The 21,743-nt window shown below is 32.3% G+C and overlaps 1 protein-coding gene across 1 annotated transcript; it reads left to right on the forward strand.

Moving 5' to 3' along the window:
• The first annotated feature begins 7,282 nt into the window (after nt 1-7,282).
• On the forward strand, nt 7,283-10,919 carry LOC133034513 (uncharacterized). The gene is made up of 4 exons (XM_061109607.1): nt 7,283-7,363; nt 9,276-9,423; nt 9,574-10,487; nt 10,650-10,919. The coding sequence occupies exons 1-4, from the start codon at nt 7,283-7,285 to the stop codon at nt 10,917-10,919; spliced, it is 1,413 nt and encodes a 470-aa protein (XP_060965590.1).
• The last annotated feature ends 10,824 nt before the right edge of the window (nt 10,920-21,743 follow it).

Here is a 21,743-nt window from a genome sequence, read left to right on the forward strand (position 1 = left end):
TAATATATTTATTATTTTACTATATATTAGAATTATATTTTTAAGTAACTATTTATTATAATACTAAAAAAAATTAAATTAGTCGCACGAATAGCAGGTATATTGCCTAGTATGTATATATATACGTATGAGAGATATGAGGCGGTGATATGACACTATAATATTACTCCAAATACATCAACCTTTTCCTTCCTTAATTCTCTCATCTTTTAATATTTTATTAGAGCATAAATCTACAAATTGATATTTTACTATTATTTTAAAAAATTTCTATAAAAAATTCTAACATAAATTAATTATTTATGAAAAACACCATATAAACCACACTTACCATATGTATGCATATCCAAAAATTAATTATTAGTACATATATAAACCATCATATACCTATTCACGTCATTTATTTTTATCCTAAAAAATATTACTCCTTATTCTACTCATTATTATGCTTTATTTTTTTTTCGTCCCTTCTATTATTATTATTTTTTATTAATTTTTCTCTTCTCTATAATTTTATAATATATTTAATCATATATCATGTAATTGTTTTTGTTGGGCTATGTACCCTAAATAAAACTCTATTTCAATGTAATCTTTTCTATTCAATTATCAATAAAGAAACAGATTTAATTTCATTACTTGGTCAATATGTTATTTGGTTCATCTGATCATTTATTTGTTTATTTGATTTATAAATTCATCCAAATCCTTATCACATTGATATTCTTGTTTATTGTATTGTCAACACAGTGGAAAGTAATCAAGATTGTGTGATTAAATGTGTTCCTATGATTTATCAGTACACATGGTTTAACTGATAAGATAATCTACAATGTAGTTTATTTGCACTTTGGATAAGTGTTATGTCCTTTCCAGGGCATTAGTTAAAGTAAGCTTGAGTTGGACGTACGGAGTATGCATTGGAAGGGACCGATATTAAACTTAGATTTGATATAATAAACTTACCGTAATATCTATTTAATTCAATGTCACCTAGTTGATCTTAGATCAAATGATCTCAATCGTGAGTTGGTTAGGTTCTAGTTCAATTATATTATTTGTGTTCTTCAGTCTATTCGTTAAAGTTGACCAATGGATCTTCTTGTGATATATAGATTAAGGACATGGTAGTTCAATTGAGTGGGAGCACTAATCATAGATACGGAATCTATAGCTTTTATCTGGACATACAAGTGAAACGATAATTTTTTTTGAGCTTGTCTTAATAGAGATAAATGATAGAGCGCTCATTCTAGTGATTATATTAGTTCATTGAAATATCCTTTATAGGTAGCTAAGTGTTTCAAGGATAAAATACATTGAAGGGTGTAACGGTAAATTTGTCCCTACTCAGTGTAAATCATCTATAGAGGATCATTGATTATTAGGATTATAACAAATGGATAACTCATAGCGTATCTATATCGTGAAACATATAGAGCGTTCTACATAATTGAGAGTGCAATTCCAAATCTATAGTGGTGCAAGGAGAAATTAATAAGTTAGGGATTTTACTTGCTAAATTCTAGATCTGCTTATTGGAAGCTCGATTATATAGGTCCATGGTCCCCATACTAGTTGAGACAAACTGCTTGTAAGACTCAGTTAATTGATTTTAATTAATCAGTTATAATTCTAAATTTAGACTATGTCTAGTTTATGAATTTTCACTAAGAAATGGCTTGATTATGATAAATAGGATTTTGAGATTTATTTGCTAATTGAGAGACTTTGTAGAGTCTAATTAATAAATATTATAAATGACTATTTGATAATTAATTTTAAATATTAAATAAATAGTTTTGGTATTTATGGGATTAGAATTACAAAAAGTGGCATTTATAAAAGTTAGATAAATGGTTGAGAAAAATTACAAAAATCTAACTAGTGTTGGGCTCACATAGGGGCCGGCCACTAAGTCCTATTTTTGCTATTATTTTATCATTTTTTATTCCAAATAATTCAATCCTAACCCTAAGTGAATTAGTATAAAAAGAAAAGAATGGTCTCATTATCCAACTAATGACTCTAGACCTAGCTTTCATCTTGTCAGACAACTAGTGTTTTGAGACTTCTTCTTCTTTGTAAAGTCATTTTTTAGATGCCAAAATATTTTTTATTTATGGTGAGATTTGTTTGTGTTTCCAATTCGATTTTATCACCTTTAATATTTGGTTTTATTGCTCTTTTCTATCTTAGGAAATATTATTTTTATAGCTGAACCTTTTCTTGTATGAAAACTTCTTGTAAGAGAAGCAATTCTCTTATGGAAAGTTAGTTTTTAAAGGAAACTTTGACTATTATCTTTTTCCTTAATAGAGTTCGATTGTGTCTTGATTATATCAGATCATACACACTCTTTATGGCAGGTATCAAGACCCAATACAAGATCGGGCTCGTTTTTGGCAAGTTTCCTTTTTCAAGTATGATTTGCTGCGTCAGAATCTTTTTCTGATGCTGCAAATCAAGTTTTTCTTAGGAAATTTTTGTACAGCTGTAGATTTGACTTTGTGACTGTCTCTAGAGTTTCTATGTTCTATAAATAGAACCTAGAGAGCAGTCATTCAGGTTATCTCTTCTAGTTTTCATTTTTTGCATTTTTCTTATTTGTGAGAAGAAAGTTCCTTTTGTGAGAACCTAGTTGTTTATCTAGGTTCTAGTGTTTTTCATATATGTTCTTACTCTGTCTTAGGGTTTGTTAGAACAACTTGATTGAACAAGAGAGAGGTCTTCAAGAGAAGACTTGTTCAAGCCTTACTTCGGGAGGAAGTAAGCACGCACACTTCAAAGACGAAGGGAGTTTGCTGTTTGGAGGTGTTTCAGAAGTCAGATTCATAAAGTGCATTACAAAGGATTGTGGCAATAATTTAGAGAGAGTCTAAACTTGTTTAAGTCAATTGTCTTTGTAATTGTTGATACTTTATTAATTGATTTCATTCTCTAGGCATGGCCCCATGGACTAGGAGTGTTCGAAAGAACACTAGTACTATGTACAAATCTCTTGTGTCAAGTGATTTAATTTTCTGTAATTATTTTTATATTCTGTCTGTTCTGTTTTGTCGCTGCAAAACTGGTTTCTGCAGTAACAGAATTACATTCTGCTTCTGCAGACGTATACAGTTTTATATTTTTGTATTTATTATTGGCGTTTGCAAAAACTCAGTTTTTCAATTGGTATTAGAGCGGGACACTAAACTCTTAGTGTGATCCTTTTAACGTTTTTGTGTGTTTTTGTGTAAAATGTCATTTTTTGACGAAGAAAGTTTGATTTCTAGACCACCCTTGCTCAATGATTCTAATTATCCTTATTAGAAAGTTAGAATGAGGGCTTTCATCAAATCTCAAGATGAGAGAGCTTGGAGGATGGTTCTATCGGGTTGGTCTTCTCCAGTTGAGATAGATTCTGAAGGTAATTCTAAAATAAAATCTGAAGTGCAATGGTCTATTGAAGATGATAAACTTTCTGCCTACAATAGCAAATCTTTGCATGTTATATTTAATGGTGTAGCTGAAGGTTATATTAAACTTATATCATCTTGTGAAGCTGCTAAGGAAGCTTGGCAGATCCTTCAAACTCAGGTTGAAGGAACATTCGATGTTAAGCACTCTAGATTTATTATGCTTCAAGCTAAATTTGATGAGCTTAGGATGTCTGATAATGAAACCCTAACTGAATTCTATGAAAGGCTATCTGATATAGCTAATGAATATTTTGTTCTTGGTGAAAAGCTTGATGATTCTGTTCTTGTGAGAAAAATTGTTAGAGTTCTTCCAAAAAGATTTAATACTAAACTTTTGGCAATGGAGGAAGCTAAAGGCTTTAGCACAATGAAGGTAGAAGAATTAATGGGTTCCTTGCGTACTTTTGAATTGAATCAACAAATCAAACAAAAGGACAAACCCAAATCCATTGCTGATAAAGGTAAAAGTATCACTTTAAAAGTTGCTGACAATGAAAATTCTGATAGTGAATGTGATGATGAAATTGCTCTATTAACCAAGAATTTTCAAAAATATATGAAAAAGATGGTGAATAAAAAAAATTACTCGAAATTTTCAAAAGGAAATGTTGCTTTTAAACCTTTTGTGTCTAACAAAAAGGGAATTCAGTGTAGGGAATGTGAAGGATTTGGGCATATTCAATCCGAGTGTGCAAACACTTTGAAAAAGAATAAGAAAAGTTTCAATGTAACGTGGAGTGATGAAGAAAATTCTGAGAATGTTGCCCTAACTTCTGTTATGACTAATGTGTTGTGCGATTCACAGGTGAAAGTCAGATTGGTACGCTTGAATAATACCACAGAACAAGAAGAATCTGATTCTGATGATTCTGAAATATGTGAAGAGTCTCTTGATGAATCATACAAAGTCATGTATGAAAAGTGGATTCAAGTTACTTCAGAAAATAGAGTGTTGATTAAAATGAATAAAAAGCTGTCTCATCAAATTGAAACTTTTGTGTTAAAAATAAAATAATATGAGACAAATTTTTGTGTTAAAGATGAAAAAATTACTCTTTTAAAGAAGGAACTTGAAAATTTTAAGAAAAATGTCCAAATGCTTAATCTCGGATCTTCTATTTTTAAAAAAGCTCAAAATGCAGGTCAAAGAGGTTTTGCTGGCATCGGATCAAATGGTATGGAAAGTTCTGGAATCATGAAATTTTTAAAATCTAGTGTTTCAACGAATTTTCGTGATGCTGCAAATTTGAAGTCTGCTGCAACATATTCAAAAACTGTCGTTGCAGAAGTTGTTTCTGCTGACGCAAAATCTCCAGGATTTGCAAAAAAGAGTAAGATCTAAGGTAAAAAGATTTGTTCCTACTTGTCATTTTGTTGTAGAAAAGGTCATATCAGACCTAAATGTTTCACTTTGCAAAATATGTTTAAAACAAATTATTTTGGTAATTTGGAAAAATCTCAAAAGAAACATAAAGGTTTGTAAAAAAATGGATTAAGAAAAAGTGTCTAGTTGGTTTTTCTGATAAAAGTGTTGCATCTCAAATGTGGTATTTTGATAGTGGATGCTCTAGACATATGACAGGTAAATGATTTTTTAATTAACATCCGGCCTATGCAGTGTGGGGAAGTCACTTTTGGCAATGGCTTAGCTGGAAAAGTCATTGGTATGAGAACTCTCAATTTTGAAAGGTTACCTAGATTGAAAAATGTGATGTTAGTTGAAGGACTAAGGGCTAATTTACTTAGCATTAGTCAAATTTGTGACCAAGGGTATACTGTCTCATTTGACAGTGATCATTGCTATGTAATTAATGATGATAATCAATGTATTTTGCAAGGATTTCAATCTACTGATAATTGTTATACCCTAACCCCTGTGTTCACTTGTCATTCAGCCATCAACAACACCACGGATTTGTGGCATGCCAAACTCGGACATATTAATTATAAAAATCTAAAAAAATTGTCAAATGTAGGTATTGTTCGAGGTCTACCCAAGTTGGGTAAAGAAAGTGTTGGTAAGTGTGAACCGTGTCAACTTGGTAAACAATTAAAAATATCTCACAAACGTGTGTTTGATATCAATACCTCAAAAGTATTGGAGTTTCTTCACATGGATCTTATGGGTCCAATTCAAGTTGAAAGTCTTAATGGTAAGCGATATATTTTAGTGTGTGTTGATGATTTCTCTCGTTTTACTTGGGTAGATTTTTTAAGAGAAAAGTCTTAACACTTTTGATCCTTTAAAACTCTTTGTTTAAGATTAAGAGTTGAAAAGGGATGTGATATTGGGAAAATTATTCGAATTCAGAGTGATCATGGTAGAGTTTGAGAACTCAGTTTATGGTGACTTTTGTAAGTCTACAGTATAACTCATGAATTCTCTGCTCCCAAAACTCTTCAACAAAATGGATTTGTTGAGAGGAAGAATCGAACCTTGCAGGAGATGGCAAGAGTGATGTTAAATAGAAGCTGACAAAGCGATTATGGGCAGAAGCTATTAACATAACTTGCTATATAATAAATAGAGTGTTTATTTGTCCAGGTACCTCAAAAACATCCTATGAAATTTGGAAACGTAAGCGTCCCAATGTAAGTCATTTTCATGTTTTTGAATGTGTTTGTTATGTTTCTAGAGATCGTGAGCATATTGGTAAATTTGATGCTAAAAGTGATGTTGGTGTTTTTATTGGATATTCCTTAAACGGTAGAGCTTATCGTGTTTACAAATTGAGAACTCAAACTATTTAAGAATCAGCTAATGTGGTTGTTGATGATTTTAAAGATTTTTTAGAATTTTCCACAGAAGCCGAGATAGATAGCTTTATGGATACTCCACCAGAAGCATCAAAAGTAGATTCTGATGCAGCAGAACTCAATTCTGACAATGCAAATGACGAATCTGCCACTGCAACTGATATAGGAGAACCAGAACAGCCTATCTCGACTCATCCAAACATCATCACTGATTCTATCTAGAAGTAACCAAGCACCAGAGTTAAACTGAACCATCCCAAAGATCTCATTCTTGGAAATCTTGAAGAAAACATGGTAACCCGAAGAAGGTATGTTAATTTGATTAGCTTTCTTTGTTTTGTCTCATAATTTGAACCGAAAAATGTGATGGAAGCCATGACTTTTAAAGAATGGCTAAATGTAATGCAAGAAGAACTCAATCAATTTGTTCGCAACAAGGTCTGGATTTTGGTTCAAAGACCAAAAGGTATCAATGTGATTGGAACAAAGTGGATTTTTAAAAATAAAAGGGATGAATTCGGTACAATTGTGAGGAACAAGGCTCGGTTGGTGGCACAAGGGTACACACAGGTAGAAGGTATTTATTTTGATGAAACTTTTGCTCCTGTAGCAAGATTAGAATCTATTCGTTTACTCTTGTGCATTGCTTGTATTCTTAATATTAAACTGTTCCAAATGGATGTGAAATTTGCCTTCTTGAATGGCATTTGAGTGAGGAAGTTTATGTTGAGCAACCAAAACGATTTGAAGATGCTCAGTTTCCAGACCATGTGTATAAACTTGAAAAAGCTTTGTATGGTCTGAAACAAGCTCCTCGTGCCTGGTATGAAATGTTAACTCAATTTTTAATTTCTCATGATTATCAATGAGGTAGTGTAGATAAAACTCTTTTCATCAAGCATATAAAATCTAATTTTATCATTGCACAAATCTATGTTGATGATATAGTTTTTGGGTCTACATCTAACCATGAAGTGTAGGTATTTGTTGATCAAATAAAAAATGAGTTTGAAATGAGCATGGTTGGTGAACTTACTTTCTTTTTGGGTCTTCAAGTCAGACAAATGGAAGGAGGTACATTTGTGTCACAAAGTAAGTATGCCAAGAACCTTGTCAAAAAGTTTGGCCTTGAGTCGGCTAAACAGGTAAGTACTCCTATGAGCACCACTTTGAAATTAACAAAAGATGAGAATGGAGTGAAGGTTGACACTACTCTTTATCGTAGTATGATTGGTATTCTATTGTATTTGACTGCTAGTCGTCCTGATATTAGTTATAGTGTGGGAGTTTGTGCTAGATATCAAAGTAATCCTATGGAATCTCATGTATCTACTGTAAAAAGGATTATTCGATATGTTAATAGTACTCTCGACTTTGGAATCTGGTATTCTAAAGATACTAATTCTAACTTGGCTTGTCTTAGTGATGCAGATTGGGTAGGCAATGCTGATGATCGAAAGAGTACAAGTGGAGGTTGTTTCTTTCTTGGAAACAATTTGGTTTCTTGGCGCAGTAAGAAACAAAATTCTATTTCCCTGTCCACTGCCGAGGCTGAGTACATTGATGCTGGTATTTGTTGTACTCAATTGTTATGGTTGAAACAAATGTTGATTGACTATGGATTTGAATTGGGTGTTTTAACTATTTTTTGTGATAACACTAGTGCCATAAATATTTTCAAAAATCCTGTTCAACATTCTCGAACAAAACACATTGATGATTGATATAAGGCATCACTTTATTCGGGAACTTGTTGAAATTAAATCTTTGCAGTTAGAATATGTTGATACTGATAAATAATTAGCTGATATTTTCACCAAGGCCCTAGACTCAAGTCGCTTTGACTCCCTCAAAAAATTATTGGGAGTTTGCATTGTCTAATCTCTCATGTTTTTGTACAATATTGTTAAGTTGTTCTTTGCTTGCATCTAATTGTGTTTGATCTTTATTTGACAAATCTTGTTTATGCTTTTAGATTATAATTAGATAGTATCTTGTACTTATCATACTTTTGAGGTTGAGTTAAAACATTCATGTTACTTTTTTTGTGTGATTGGGATTACATAATGTTCTTATACAGAGTTGAGCATGTCTTGTTTCAGTTTCTTGTCAAGCCCCTTACTAGGATAGAGCTACCCATACTGAGGTGTGAAAGCCATCTTTTGAGTAAGCTGGAACATTGTAATTAATAGTTATGATGACGATGCACTACCATAGAAAAGGGCTACCTTCAGTATGGTGATATAGCATCCAATTGTGGGATCAATTTGAAAAAGGCAAAAAATAAAAATCTTGTCAAGGACAATGATCCTATTTTCACTGCACACACTTATGTCTGACAAGTGAATTAAAGTGTGTAAGTCTCCTCCACTCAACTAAAAAAAATATTATCCTGATTCACATTATTTGTAACATTTCTATTTTTTTCTCAACATCTGTTAAGTATGGTTGGTTTTTCAGATTCTCATTAGCTATTCTCTTTTGAAAGCATATCATGTGTATTTTTCACTTGTTATGAAATTTGATTAGTTTCTTACTCTAGAACACCTTTTTCATTATTGTACATATTTTATTTATTTTTATATGTTTCGGATTTTCAAAAATAAAAAAAAAATATAATAAAAAATAAAAAAAGAGAGGGAGGCGTTTGTGACTTGACTTGATGGCTAAGAAATTTGTGCTTTGTTTGGTAAGTATCAACATTTAATCTAAATTGATTTATTTTGATAAGTTGCCTTTTAAAGTTTGATATCATATTCATTGTATTTTGTCATTGATCTTGAATGATTTTCTTAAATTGGCCTATTTTTGGAAAGTACATTGGTTATTCTTGTTTCCTTTTATTTTTTTTTTTTAAAAAAATAATTTTGGAAAAAGAGTGGGGCAGTTTCTCCTTGTTTGTGGATTGGTAGTTTTTAAAATTTGAAGTTGGTTTCCTTTTTTGCTTCACTCTCACATGTTTATAAAAACTAACTTCTTTTGTCATTTATTCTCACCACCTACATGATTCCTATTCCTTTGTTTTTCTGCTTCTTTGTTCTTCTTTCTATATTTTAGATTCCCATGGCTAAGACAAAGAACCCAGGGCAACCAAAAAGGATGGAAGAATCTGATCCCGCCCCCTCGAATGCTCCTCCTGCTGCTCTAATCTTGCTCCCTGCTGCTGCAACTGCATCAAACCCAGGAGATTCATCACTTTCTCAGCGTGAATCTTAGACTGTGAAGCCCAAGTCGAAACGAGTTCCAAAACAAGTGGCTAGGAAATTTGTGTGTCCCCACAAATTTTGCACTTCGTTGTCTTTATCGTCGAAGGGGTCTCCTCCTCAAGCTACTGCATCGCCTCCTGCTGCATCAGGTAAGGGTGTTGCTGCAACCACTCTAATAGGACCATCTTCTTGCACCCGTGCCCAGCAAGCTTCACTCAAGAAGGAGCTTCGCACTAAACGAAGCCATGACAGACCAATTCCTCCTACCAAGAAGTTGAAATTGAATCCACCTTTGGCTTTTTCAAGTTTTGAAGAAGAAGAACCAATGGAGGTCCCCTCTGATGACTCTGAGACCAAATCCTTGTCTATTCCCTCTGAAAAAGTTCTTCTAGAAGATTTTGGTGTCTCCTCTGACAATGAGGAAACTGATCTCGATCTCGAGCCACCATTGACCAAATTTACTCTAGCACGCCCTCGTGCTTCTTCTGCAGCCAAAGCCATTGCTGCTGCCAAAGGAAAGCAGCCTATGCAGAGTTCATCTCTTGGTAATATCTCTCCCTCTCAAGCTGTCAATTCCAGATTTTATTACCGTGATAATCAGCGTGATTGGAATATTTATGCTACCCGAAAGTTTGAGAGTGAAAGAAATTATGATATCCATGCTCATAGGGTGTGTGGCATTGTTAAGTTTGTTCAATACCATCAATGGGATAATACTCTTACTAATTTTGAAGGGTATGTCGAAAGTATTGTCAAAGAATTCTATGCCAATCTGACTAATGATTTGCTTGATGAGAACTCTAAATTTTTTTGTAAAGTCTATGTTCGGGGGCATTGGTTTTCATTCACTGTCAAGGAAATCTCTAGGGCTTTGCAATTACCCGAAGGTGTGTCCAGTGTTGTCATGTCTATGGATCACCATTTGATGCTCTCTGAACTCTCCGGTGCACGGGTTGAATGGAAATCTGGGCAGAGTCTTCGTATTACACATCTCACTTATGCTCATGCATCACTCATGAGGTTTGCACTTAGCAATTGGCTTCCCAATTCCAACAAAATTGTGGTATCTCAAGATTTGGCATCCTTTCTCTTTCGTATCACCTCGGGGGCATCCATTGATCTGGCTTCTTCAATCTTGGGCCATATTTCTTCATTTCAGAGAGGTAAAAAGCATAATCATAAGCTTGTTTTTCTTAACTTAATCTATAAAATTCTGTCCTCTTAGAAAGATGTGGCCTACTCTCATAAAACACTTGAGCCTCCCCTTACTGGCACCATCTTCCAACCCTCGAAGTACTTTGATGGAGCTTTTTCCAAGAGTCCTAAAGCTGGTGTTGCTGCTGCTGCTGGTGCAAGTTTGAGTTCTGCTCCTACAGATGTCCATGAGGTCAAGCATGAGGTTCAACAAGTGAACAATCGTCTTGCTGCCATGGAGGAGGTTCAGCAAGAGATGTCCAAGCAGCTGTCCTCCTTGATCAAGCTATATGGGGCATAAGGTCTCTTTCTTTTTCATGTTTTTTTTTGTTGGACATATTTCAATATTTTCATTACTTTTTGTCTTTGGCCCTTGGATAAACAAAAAGGGGGAGTAATAGTTTGTTTTTAATTTCATGTTTTCTCAACTCTGGACCCTTTTTCCAGGGAGAGTTGTGTTTGATACTTGTGGTTAACATTGGATTTAAAGTTAGCTTGTTATTTTGTTATTTCAGTTTTTGATTGTGTTTCTCAGGGGGAGATTTTATTTTGTCTTGCTAACTTTGATTTGCAGGTATTTCTTTGTTAAAAAATATTTTGATTATCTAAAGTGCCAAAGGGGGAGATTGTAAAGTCCTTTTTTGGCAATTTAGATGCCAAAATATTTTTATTTATGGTGAGATTTCTTTGTGCTTCCAATCTGATTTTATCACCTTTAATTTTTCAGTTTTATTACTCTTTTCTATCTTAGGAAAGATTATTTTTCAGCTGAACCTTTTCTTGTATGGAAACTTCTTGTAAGAGAAGCAATTCTCTTATGGAAAGTTTGTTTTTAAAGGAAACTTTGACTATTATCTTTTTCCTTAATAAAGTTCGATTGTGTCTTGAATATATCAAATCATATACACTGTTTATGGCAGGTTTCAAGACCCAATACAAGATCAGACTCGTTTTTGGCAAGTTTCCTTGTTCTGGTCTGATTTGCTACGTCAGAATCTCTTTCTGATGCTGCAAATCAAGTTTTTTTTAAGAAAATTTTGTACAGCTGTAGATTCGACTTTGTGGCTGTCTCTAGGGTTTCTATGTTCTATAAACAGAACCTAGAGATCAGCCATTTGGATTATCTCTTCCAATTTTCATTTTTTGCATTTTTCTTATTTGTGAGAAGAGAGTTCCTTTTGTGAGAACCTAGTTGTTCATCTAGGTTCTAGTGTTTTTCATATATGTTCTTACTCTGTGTTAGGGTTTGTTAGAACAACCTGATTGAACAAGAGAGAGGTCTTCGGGAGAAGACTTGTTCAAGCCTTACTTCAGGAGGAAGTAAGCACGCACACTTCAAAGACGAAGGGAGTTCACTGTTTAGAGGTGTTTCAGAAGTCAGATTCATAAAGTGCATTACAAAGGATTGTGGCAATAATTTAGAGGGAGTCTAAACTTGTTTAAGTCAATTATCTTTGTAATTGTTGATACTTTATTAATTGGTTTTGAAAAACCGAGTTTTTGCAAATGTCAATAATATATACGAAAATATAAAACTGTATATGCTTGCAGAAGCAGAATGTAATTCTGTTACTGCAGAAAACAGTTTTGCAGCGACAAAACAGAACAAGCAGAATATAAGAATATTTGCAGAAAATTAAATAACTTGACACAAGAGATTTGTACGTGGTATCAGTGTTCTCCCGAACACTCCTAGTCCACGGGGCCACGCCCAGAGAATGAAATCAATTAATAAAGTATCAACAATTACAAAGACAATTGACTTATACAAGTTTAGACTCCCTCTAAATTATTGCCGCAATCCTTTGTAATGTACTTTATGAATCTGACTTCTGAAAACCCTTCAAGCCCGAACTCCCTTCGTCTTTGAAGTGTGAGTGCTTACTTCCTCCCGAAGTAAGGCTTCAACAAGTCTTCTCCCGAAGACCAAAGTGCTTACTTCCTCCCGAAGTAAGGCTTTAACAAGTCTTCTCCTGAAGACCACTCTCTTGTTCAGTCAAGTCATTCTAACAAACTCTAGGACAGAGTAAGAACTGATATATAAAATACTAGAACCTAGGATAACAACTAGGCTGTCACATAACAAAGAAACTCTCTTCTCTCAAATAAGATAAGTGCAAAAAATGAATAATGAAAGAGTTGATTCGAATGGCTGCTCTCTAGGTCCTATTAATTGAACATAGAAACCCTAGAGACAGTCACAAGATCGAATCTACAACTGTACAAAACTTTCATAAGATAAACACGATCTGCAACATCAGAATCGGAAGCTGACGCAACAAATCAGACCAGAAAAAAGAAACTTGCTATAATCGGGTCCGATCCTCAATTAATACTTGATTCTTGCCAAAAATAGATTAGATATTCTGATTGTATCAAGATACAATCGAAATTAATGAGGATAAGGCATTTAATCAAGGTTTCCTTTATACACCAACTTTCCATAAGAGAAAAGATTCTCTTACAAGAAATTTCCAAACAAAGGAAAGTTCAGCATTAAAAGCATCTTTTCTAACCAAGAAAAGAGCAACTAAATCCGAATATACAAGGTAAGAAATCGGTAATAAATGCAAATCAATCTTACCATTAAATAAAAAATATTTTGTCAACTAACTTGCCAAAAAGGACTTTACAGATTTCATTCTTTGGGCGTGGTCCCGTGGACTAGGAGTGTTCGAAAGAACACTGATACCACGTACAAATCTCTTGTGTCAAGTGATTTAATTTTCTACAATTATTTTTATATTCTGTCTGTTTTGTTTTATCGCTGTAAAACTGGAAACTGCAGTAACAGAATTACATTCTACTTCTGCAGACGTATACAATTTTATATTTTCGTATTTATTATTGGCATTTGCAAAAACTCAATTTTTTTGTTCTTCTTTTCTCTTCTTCAATTTTCGAATCCTATTGTCTTCTTCATAAAAAAATTCAAGCCTATAGTGATTGAGTGCATGCCCACTCATATCAAGTTAGTCCTCAATCATAATGTGTAAGACTGTGAAGAATCCAAACAATTGAAGTGGTTTTGGGCTCAAATCTTGATTATACTCTACGAAAGAAAGGAACAAGGGTTAAAGATCTGAGTGCAAGGAATCATTTAATTCTACTGTAACCAATGTAAGGTGTTTCATACTTTATATGTCCATTTTCATCGTTTTAGAAGTTCATATTTAAGATGTTAAAAACATACTTGTTAGTAAATCTAGGTCCCGGTAAAATATATTCCAACAACTCTCCTCATAGCCATGGTAATTGATTTACTTTCAAGATACATGGATTTAAAACGATGTATGTGTGATTTGGATGTGATTCATGTTGATTTATGTGTTTATTGATGATTGATTGATGTTTACAAAATTTTTACGTAAAATAATTACAATTTCGTTATAAAATTATTTTTCTTGGATATTATGGAAAGAATTAAGCAATTCATTTTTTTACAGAACTTAATTTTGATTTTATTTGAATTAGTTATGATTTTTTGAAAAATCAGAAAAAATGAGGAAAAGGATGCCCACGTGCGCGCGCGGACCCGAGTGTCACTCGGGTGCAGCACATTCAGACATGGGGCTTGTCCGAAGGAGCTTGCCCAGATGCTATCTGAATCCCTCGTGCGCGGAAATCCTCGATCAGCCTCCCTCCCTGCGCGTGCGGATGGTATGCAATATACCATCCGCACCAAATGCAATTTTTTTCGTTTTTTTTTTCATTTTTTCATGCTTTTTCATGGAAGTAATTTTGAACTTTTTGTGTCATTTTGTATTTAAATTTTTTATTTTTCAAATCTCAAATCTAAGTATCAAAATAAAATTAATTAATATTAAATATTAGTAGATTTTGAACTTGAAAATGGATAAAATCTAAGTTTTTGCTTAATTGGTCACCATATTTTTTTTTATTATTCTATCTTATTTTTAAATAAAAGGTTAGATATTTTATATTTTACAATATTTAATTAATTTTATAAAATGGCCTTATTTGATATTTAAAATAAGCTATATTTTTAATTAAAATAATTTAGAAAATTTTAAAAATCTAACTAGATATTTTGTCAACTTTCAAATTTTTGTTATTTTATTTAAATTAAATTATTAAATTAGATAAATGATATTTATTTATCATTTTATTTTATTAGACATTTAATTTTAATTTTTTTAAAAAAAATAACATAAATTTTGAAAAGTTTGTTGGTATTTTTGAATAGATATTTAGGTTTGTTAAAAATGTAATTTTTCAAATTTATAGGTTTAATTTAAAATTAATTATTTAATTTAATTTTATTATTTTCGAAAATAATAATTTATCATTTAGATTTTTTGAAAATAATTTAATAATTTAATTAATTTAAATTAAATAAATCCTATATCCAACTATCGAGTTTGTTGCATGTGTGGGTTTTATATGTTGTTTATTATTCAAACTTATTATTATAAAACCTATTATTGTTTAATCTAAATTGACATGGTTAACTTGTCGACAGATCCAATGATATAATTTTAACCAATAGTTCAATTGTCAATAGGTTAAATAAATAATTTGTAACAGGTAAATTTTACAATCTTCTTTCATTTGTGTATAAACCTAGTAACATGATAGGATCCATCCAAATCAGTGTGTGCCTGTGCCTATATATTTGCTTTGGGCTTAGATGGATATAGAGAGCCCATTTAATTTTTGTAATTAAAATGGACTAGATTGCTAAAATAAAATTGTCACTTTTGATAGATTTTATTTAGGTCCAATTAGTATTGGGCTTATTGAATGACAGTTGTTTAATTAAGGTTAAATTCATCTCCTTTGGGCCTTGTGCGAGAGTTAGGGGGCATTAGTAGTGGGTACGACATACTGAACCCAGCCCTCACTCACATGAATAACCTCAATAGTGAAGGCCCATTTGCCTTATTTGACTAACTATAATAGGTTAGTTATACTAGTTTAACGTAATAAAATTGATTAGCAACATAATTAATTTCGAAATACATGAAATTAACTTTTCATCAGATTATTTTAAAATTAATTTAAAAAAACACACTTAGTTTAATGAAATTAATGCAAGATAAACTAGATGTATTTTTATAGTATTTAATTAAATAAAAGAAGTTATAACTAAGTAAATTCTTCTATATGCTTAATTATTTGTATTTTCATAGAAACTATATTTAAGTTGAAAATTGATTTTTCAAATTGATTTTGGATTAACTTAAATTAATATTTTGAAATTAATAATTAAGTAGAATTTTCTAGGAAATCAATTATTCAGATATTCTTTAAAAATATTTTTAGGCTAAAAATTTGTTAATTTTAGATCAACTTAAATAAGGATATTTTTTTCAAATTAAGGTGATTAGTTCAAGATACTTAATTTGTTATTTAATTAAATTTTGAAAATTATTTCAGGTAAAAATTTTGTTATTTTAAAACAACTTAAATTAGATATATTTCAGGAATTTATTTTACTATATTTTAATATAATTTTGAAATATTATATTTATTTATAAATAGATTTTCAAAATTATTATTTGGAAATTAAATTAAAGTTGAAAATTAATTTTAATTAATTTTGGACCAACTTAAATTAAGTAATTTTCATTATTAAAATATATAGATTAAAATAAACGATTAGTTAAAAATACATTATTTTAAATAATGAGCTTTAATCAAAGAGATATTTGATCTCCATTGTTGGTCTTACAATGGTTAATCATTTTCAATATAACCTCGAGATGCTAGACTTTCTCCCCCTTATGGATGGTTATTCGTTGAAAGCACTTAACACCGTAAGATCTCGTATGATATGTATTTTATAAGTTTTTGTTTCTATTAGACTCTCCCCTATGGTGACTACTTAGAAATAAACTTACAGAGTATGAAACAATGGTGGAAGCTCATAAAATGAGAATAACCTTGACTCTCGCCTACCGGGACAACGTTGGATTCTTATTTTGATCGAATAAAAGGTTGCTAGAATGGTGTCTATTTTAGATGAGCTGACTACTCTATTCAACTAATATTATCTTTGACTCTCGCCTATCGAGACACTATATTTCACTATGTTAGAAACCTTGGAAATTAATTAGTATGTTGAATTTTTGGTATTTTTACAAACATATTTTCTTTGCTTATTATTTTCTGAACTTGTGTATGAATTTAATTGAACCAATAACTTATTTTTATTTATTGATATTTGTAGTGTCAAAATGTACAACCCACACCCCAATCCTCATCTAGTATATGCCCTTAAGAATGAACTCCAAAGTGTGAAGATGACTCCTGGTCAGAGTATCACTTCACACTTGCTCATGATGAACATGAAATTCCAGAAAGCAGCTATGCTGGGAATTGTTTTATATAGAGAGTAAGGAGTTCATTTTGTTCTCAACAGCTTATCACATGAGTTTAACCAATTTGTTGTTAACAATTGGAACTTGTCTGACATAGAAAAGCTGGACGCTGAATTGCGTACTTTAGAACAGACATTGTCACTTGCATGGAAGTCCTTCTCCAGTAATGCCGATAAGGGTGAAAAGAAAGCTGAAGATATTGAGAATGATTCCTCTTATAAACCTACTACTTCAGGCTCAGTTGAAAAGGATAGAGAAAGTGATTCCACTTCTTCAGATTATCTTTCACAACAGATTGAACCAGCAATAAGAACAATCCAAGAACAGTTAATGTTGGGTTTTATGCCCTAAATAAAACTCATTTCAATATAATTAGATTTACTTATAATATAGATCAGAAATAACATTTAATGTTGCATGGTTCACATGATTTATTTCATGATTATATGTACATAATGTATGAATTCATCTGAAACCCTTTTCACATACTTGATCATGTTTATTGTGTTGTCAACATATTGGAAAGTAAACATGACTATGTGAATAAAGTTTCCTAGATTTATCAGACACAGGGTTTTACTGATATGATAATCTACAACAGAGTTTACTTACATTTGGAGAAATACTATGTTCTTTCCAGAGCATTGGTTAAAGTAAAGCTCAGGTTGGGTGCATGGAGTATGCATCGGAAGGGACCGATATTGAACTTTGACTTAGATTTATTAAACTTACCGTAATATCTATTCAAGTCAATATCGCCTAGTTGATCCTAGATCAAATGATCTTAATCCTGTTATGATTAGGCTCAATCTCAAGAGGCTATTCGTGTTCTTTGATTTGTTAGTTAAGCCTACTTTTAGGTCAGCGTGATACGTACATTTTGGGAACACGATAGTGCAATTGAGTGGGAGCGCTAACATAAACATGGAATCTATAGCTTCTATCTGGCAAATAGTAAGTAAAGGATGATCTCCTTCGAGCTTGACCAAACAAAAATAAATGGTGGAGATCTCATTTCACATAAGCTGAAATACCATTTATACGGGGTTAAGTGTTTTAAGGATAAAATACATTGTAGGGTGTAACGGTAATCTAATCCCTTTACAGTGTAGATCATTCATATAGAGGATCATTGATCAAATTAGGATTATAACAATGGATAACTAATGATGTGTCTATATGGTGGAACATATAGAGCATTCTATATACTGAGAGTGCAATTCTAAGTTCTATGCGTGGATTCAACGAAGAATTAATAAGTCAGTGAATTTAGGTTATGAATTCTTGATCTGCTTATTGGAAGCTCGGTTATATAGACCCATGGTCCCCCCACTAGTTGAGATAATATTGCTTGTAAGACTCATATAATTGGTTTTGATTAATCAATTATAATTCTCAAATTAGACTATGTCTATTTGTGAATTTTTCACTAAGTAAGGGCGAAATTGTAAAGAAAGAGTTTTAGGGGCATATTTGTTAATTATGATACTTTTTATGGTTCAATTAATAAATATGATAAATGACAATATTATTTAATAATTATTTATAGTTATTAAATAGTTAGAATTGGCATTTAAATGGTTGAATTAGAAAATTGGCGTTTTTGAGAAAATCAGATGCAGAAAAGATAATACTGCAAAATTGCAAAAAGTGAGGCCCAAATCCTGTTGGAAATTATTTTACCAGGATCTTAGATCTACTTACAAGTATGTTTATTAACATCCTAAATATGAACTTTCTAAAACGATGAAATAAACACATATAAAGTTTAAGAAACCTTACATTGGGTGCAGCGGAATAATATGACTCCTTCCGTTCAGATATCTAGCCCTTAATTCCTTTCTGTAGCAGAGCATTATCAATATCTGAACCTGGATCTCTTTCTCTGAATCTTTGATGCTGAAACTCCTTCTTGCTGATGATCTTTCTTCACGATCTTCCTCACTATGATTGAGGTATTGCTTGATGTGTGTGGGCACTACTCATACACTAAGGATTTCGAAATTTCAATGAGGAAGAGAGAGAGAGTGGGTTCAGCCAAAGATAGGGAGAGAGAAGGCTCAAGTTTTTTCTGAAGGAAAAATAGAAAATTTAAGTGTAGAAATTTAGTGTCAATTTTCTGAAGCCTTCACTATCTATTTATAGCATTCCACTAGGGTTAGGTTTGAATTATTTGGCATTAAAATAATGAAAAAATCAGTTTAAATTTCCTACAAAAGTGGCCAGCCCTATACAAGTGGATTTGGGCCTTACTTTTTGCAATTTTGCAGTTTTATCTTTTCTGCATCTGATTTTCTCAAAAACGCCAATTTTCAAATTCAACCATTTAAATGCCAATTCTAACTATTTAATAACTATAAATAATTATTAAATAATATTGTCATTTATCATATTTATTAATTAAACCATACAAAGTATCATAATTAACAAATATGCCCCTATAAACTCTTTCTTTACAATTTCGCCCTTACTTAGTGAAAAATTCACAAATAGACATAGTCTAATTTGAGAATTATAATTGATTAATCAAAACCAATTACATGAGTCTTACAAGCAATATTATCTCAACTAGTGGGGGGACCATGGGTCTATATAACCGAGCTTCCAATAAGTAGATCAAGAATTTAGCACTAAAATTCACTAACTTATTAATTCTTCGTTGAATCCACGCATAGAACTTAGAATTGCACTCTCAGTATATAGAATGCTCTATATGTTCCACCATATAGACACATCATTAGTTATCCATTGTTATAATCCTAATGTGATCAATGATCCTCTATATGAATGATCTACACTGTAAAGGGATTAGATTACCGTTACACCCTACAATGTATTTATTCCTTAAAACACTTGACCCCGTATAAATGATATTTCAGCTTATGTGAAATGAGTACTCCACCATTTATATTCGTTTGGTCAAGCTCGAAGGAGATCATCCTTTGCTTACTATTCGCCAGATAGAAGCTATAGATTCCATGTTTATCATAGCGCTCCCACTCAATTGCACTACCGTGTTCCCAAAAAGTACGTATCACCCTGACCAAAAGGTAGGCTTAACTAACAATTCAAGGAACACGAATAGCCTTTCAAGATTGAGCCTAATCATAACAGGATTAAGATCATTTGATCTAGGATCAACTAGGCGATATTGACTTGAATAGATATTACGGTAAGTTTAATTAAATCTAAGTCAAAGTTCAATATCGGTCCCTTCCGATGCATACTCCATGCATCCAACCTGAGCTTTACTTTAACCAATGCTCTGGAAAGAACATAGCACTTCTCCAAATGCAAGTAAACTCTGTTGTAGATTATCATATCAGTAAAACCATGTGTCTGATAAATCTAGGAAACTTTATTCACATAGTCATGTTTACTTTCCAATGTGTTGACGGCACAATAAACAGGATCAAGTATGTGAAAAGGGTTTCAGATGAATTTGTACATTATGTACATATAATCATGAAATAAATCATGTGAACCATGCAACATTAAATGTTATTTCTGATCTATATTAATAAGTAAATCTGATTATATTGAAATGAGTTTTATTTAGGGCATAAAACCCAACAAACTCCGACTTGCACTAATATAAAACAAAAAGTGTGTTTCAAATAATCTCAACACCTTGATATACAAATCAAGTGTAGTAGTAGTAAACTCCTCGTAATAGGATCTGAAAGGTTGAATTAACCACAACCTTTTCTCCACCATTACTCTTCCTTAATCACAAAATCATTGATAATGTGAAATTCCTCTCTATATGTCTACTCTCTTGGGATACTGGATTCTATACCTTTGGCAACTACTTTTGGTTAATCAGGAAATTAACACTAGTAGTTTAAGGCAATTTGGAATGGTGCCAAAGATGTATAGAACTTTCCTTAGACTGAATAAGTACCTTTCCTGCAGCTTTAACATTCAGTCTCTCTCTGGTAGACCTAGAGACTTCAGATAGGTTTTTACACTTCTCCAAAATCACTATTCCACCCCCAGAGTAACCACCATCTTATCAGAAAGATTTACTAGCACAAAGGCAAATTTCGAAATCTGATATGGTGTAGTCTAAGAGTTTTAAACACACCCTTATAGACTAACATATAGTTCCTCTTCTTTATCGTAAGATTTACTTGATTGTCTTCCAATGTTCTTCTCCTGGATTAATCTGATACCTACTCATTACTCCCACTCAACGACAGTGTCCGGTCTAAGGCATACAAAAGCATATCTAAGACCTCTCATTGTTGATATAAGAAATTCTTTCATGGCTTTATCTTTTCTGGAATAGTTGAGACTTTTCCTTAGATAAATAAAATCTATGTCTAAGAAGTTGTGAAGCTTCTATAGATTGCCATTAGAAAGAAAATGCTTCAGCATCTTACTAAAGTAAGTTGCTTGCATTAGAGTAAGTGATTACCAGGTATACCACAAGCCATAGGTTTAGATAAACTCAAACCTATAATACTAGGAACAGGAAGTTTTGTTAAGTCCATTGAATGGACTTATAAACGAAAATTTCCTTTTATGTCCCTGTAATAGAAAACTTTAGGTTACTCCATGTGAATGGATTAAACCATAGTTCTATTGGCTTTCTTCTTAGTTTCTTATCTTGACAATCCATTACTTGTTTAAACTCACAATGGATTTTAATCACTAGTATCTCCCAAGTCATAAGAAGGTGAGTTCCTAGAAACTCTCCCACTACGACGAGGTACCGTGAATTATGTCGAAGAAAACTAAATGGTATTAACCTCTTTGGTTGTGACAAGACAACAGGC

This window comes from Cannabis sativa, chromosome 2, assembly GCF_029168945.1.
Source record: "Cannabis sativa cultivar Pink pepper isolate KNU-18-1 chromosome 2, ASM2916894v1, whole genome shotgun sequence".
Lineage (NCBI taxonomy): Eukaryota > Viridiplantae > Streptophyta > Magnoliopsida > Rosales > Cannabaceae > Cannabis > Cannabis sativa.

Excerpts from the sequence above, each read along its gene's own strand:
- LOC133034513 (XM_061109607.1), top strand. The coding sequence starts at position 7,283 with ATGGAAGGAGGTACATTTGTGTCACAAAGTAAGTATGCCAAGAACCTT. Across the intron at positions 7,364-9,275 it reads GCCTTGAGTCGGCTAAACAG|ATTCCCATGGCTAAGACAAA; the intron begins GTAAGTACTCCT and ends TCTATATTTTAG. Across the intron at positions 10,488-10,649 it reads CCAATTCCAACAAAATTGTG|AAAGATGTGGCCTACTCTCA; the intron begins GTATCTCAAGAT and ends CTGTCCTCTTAG.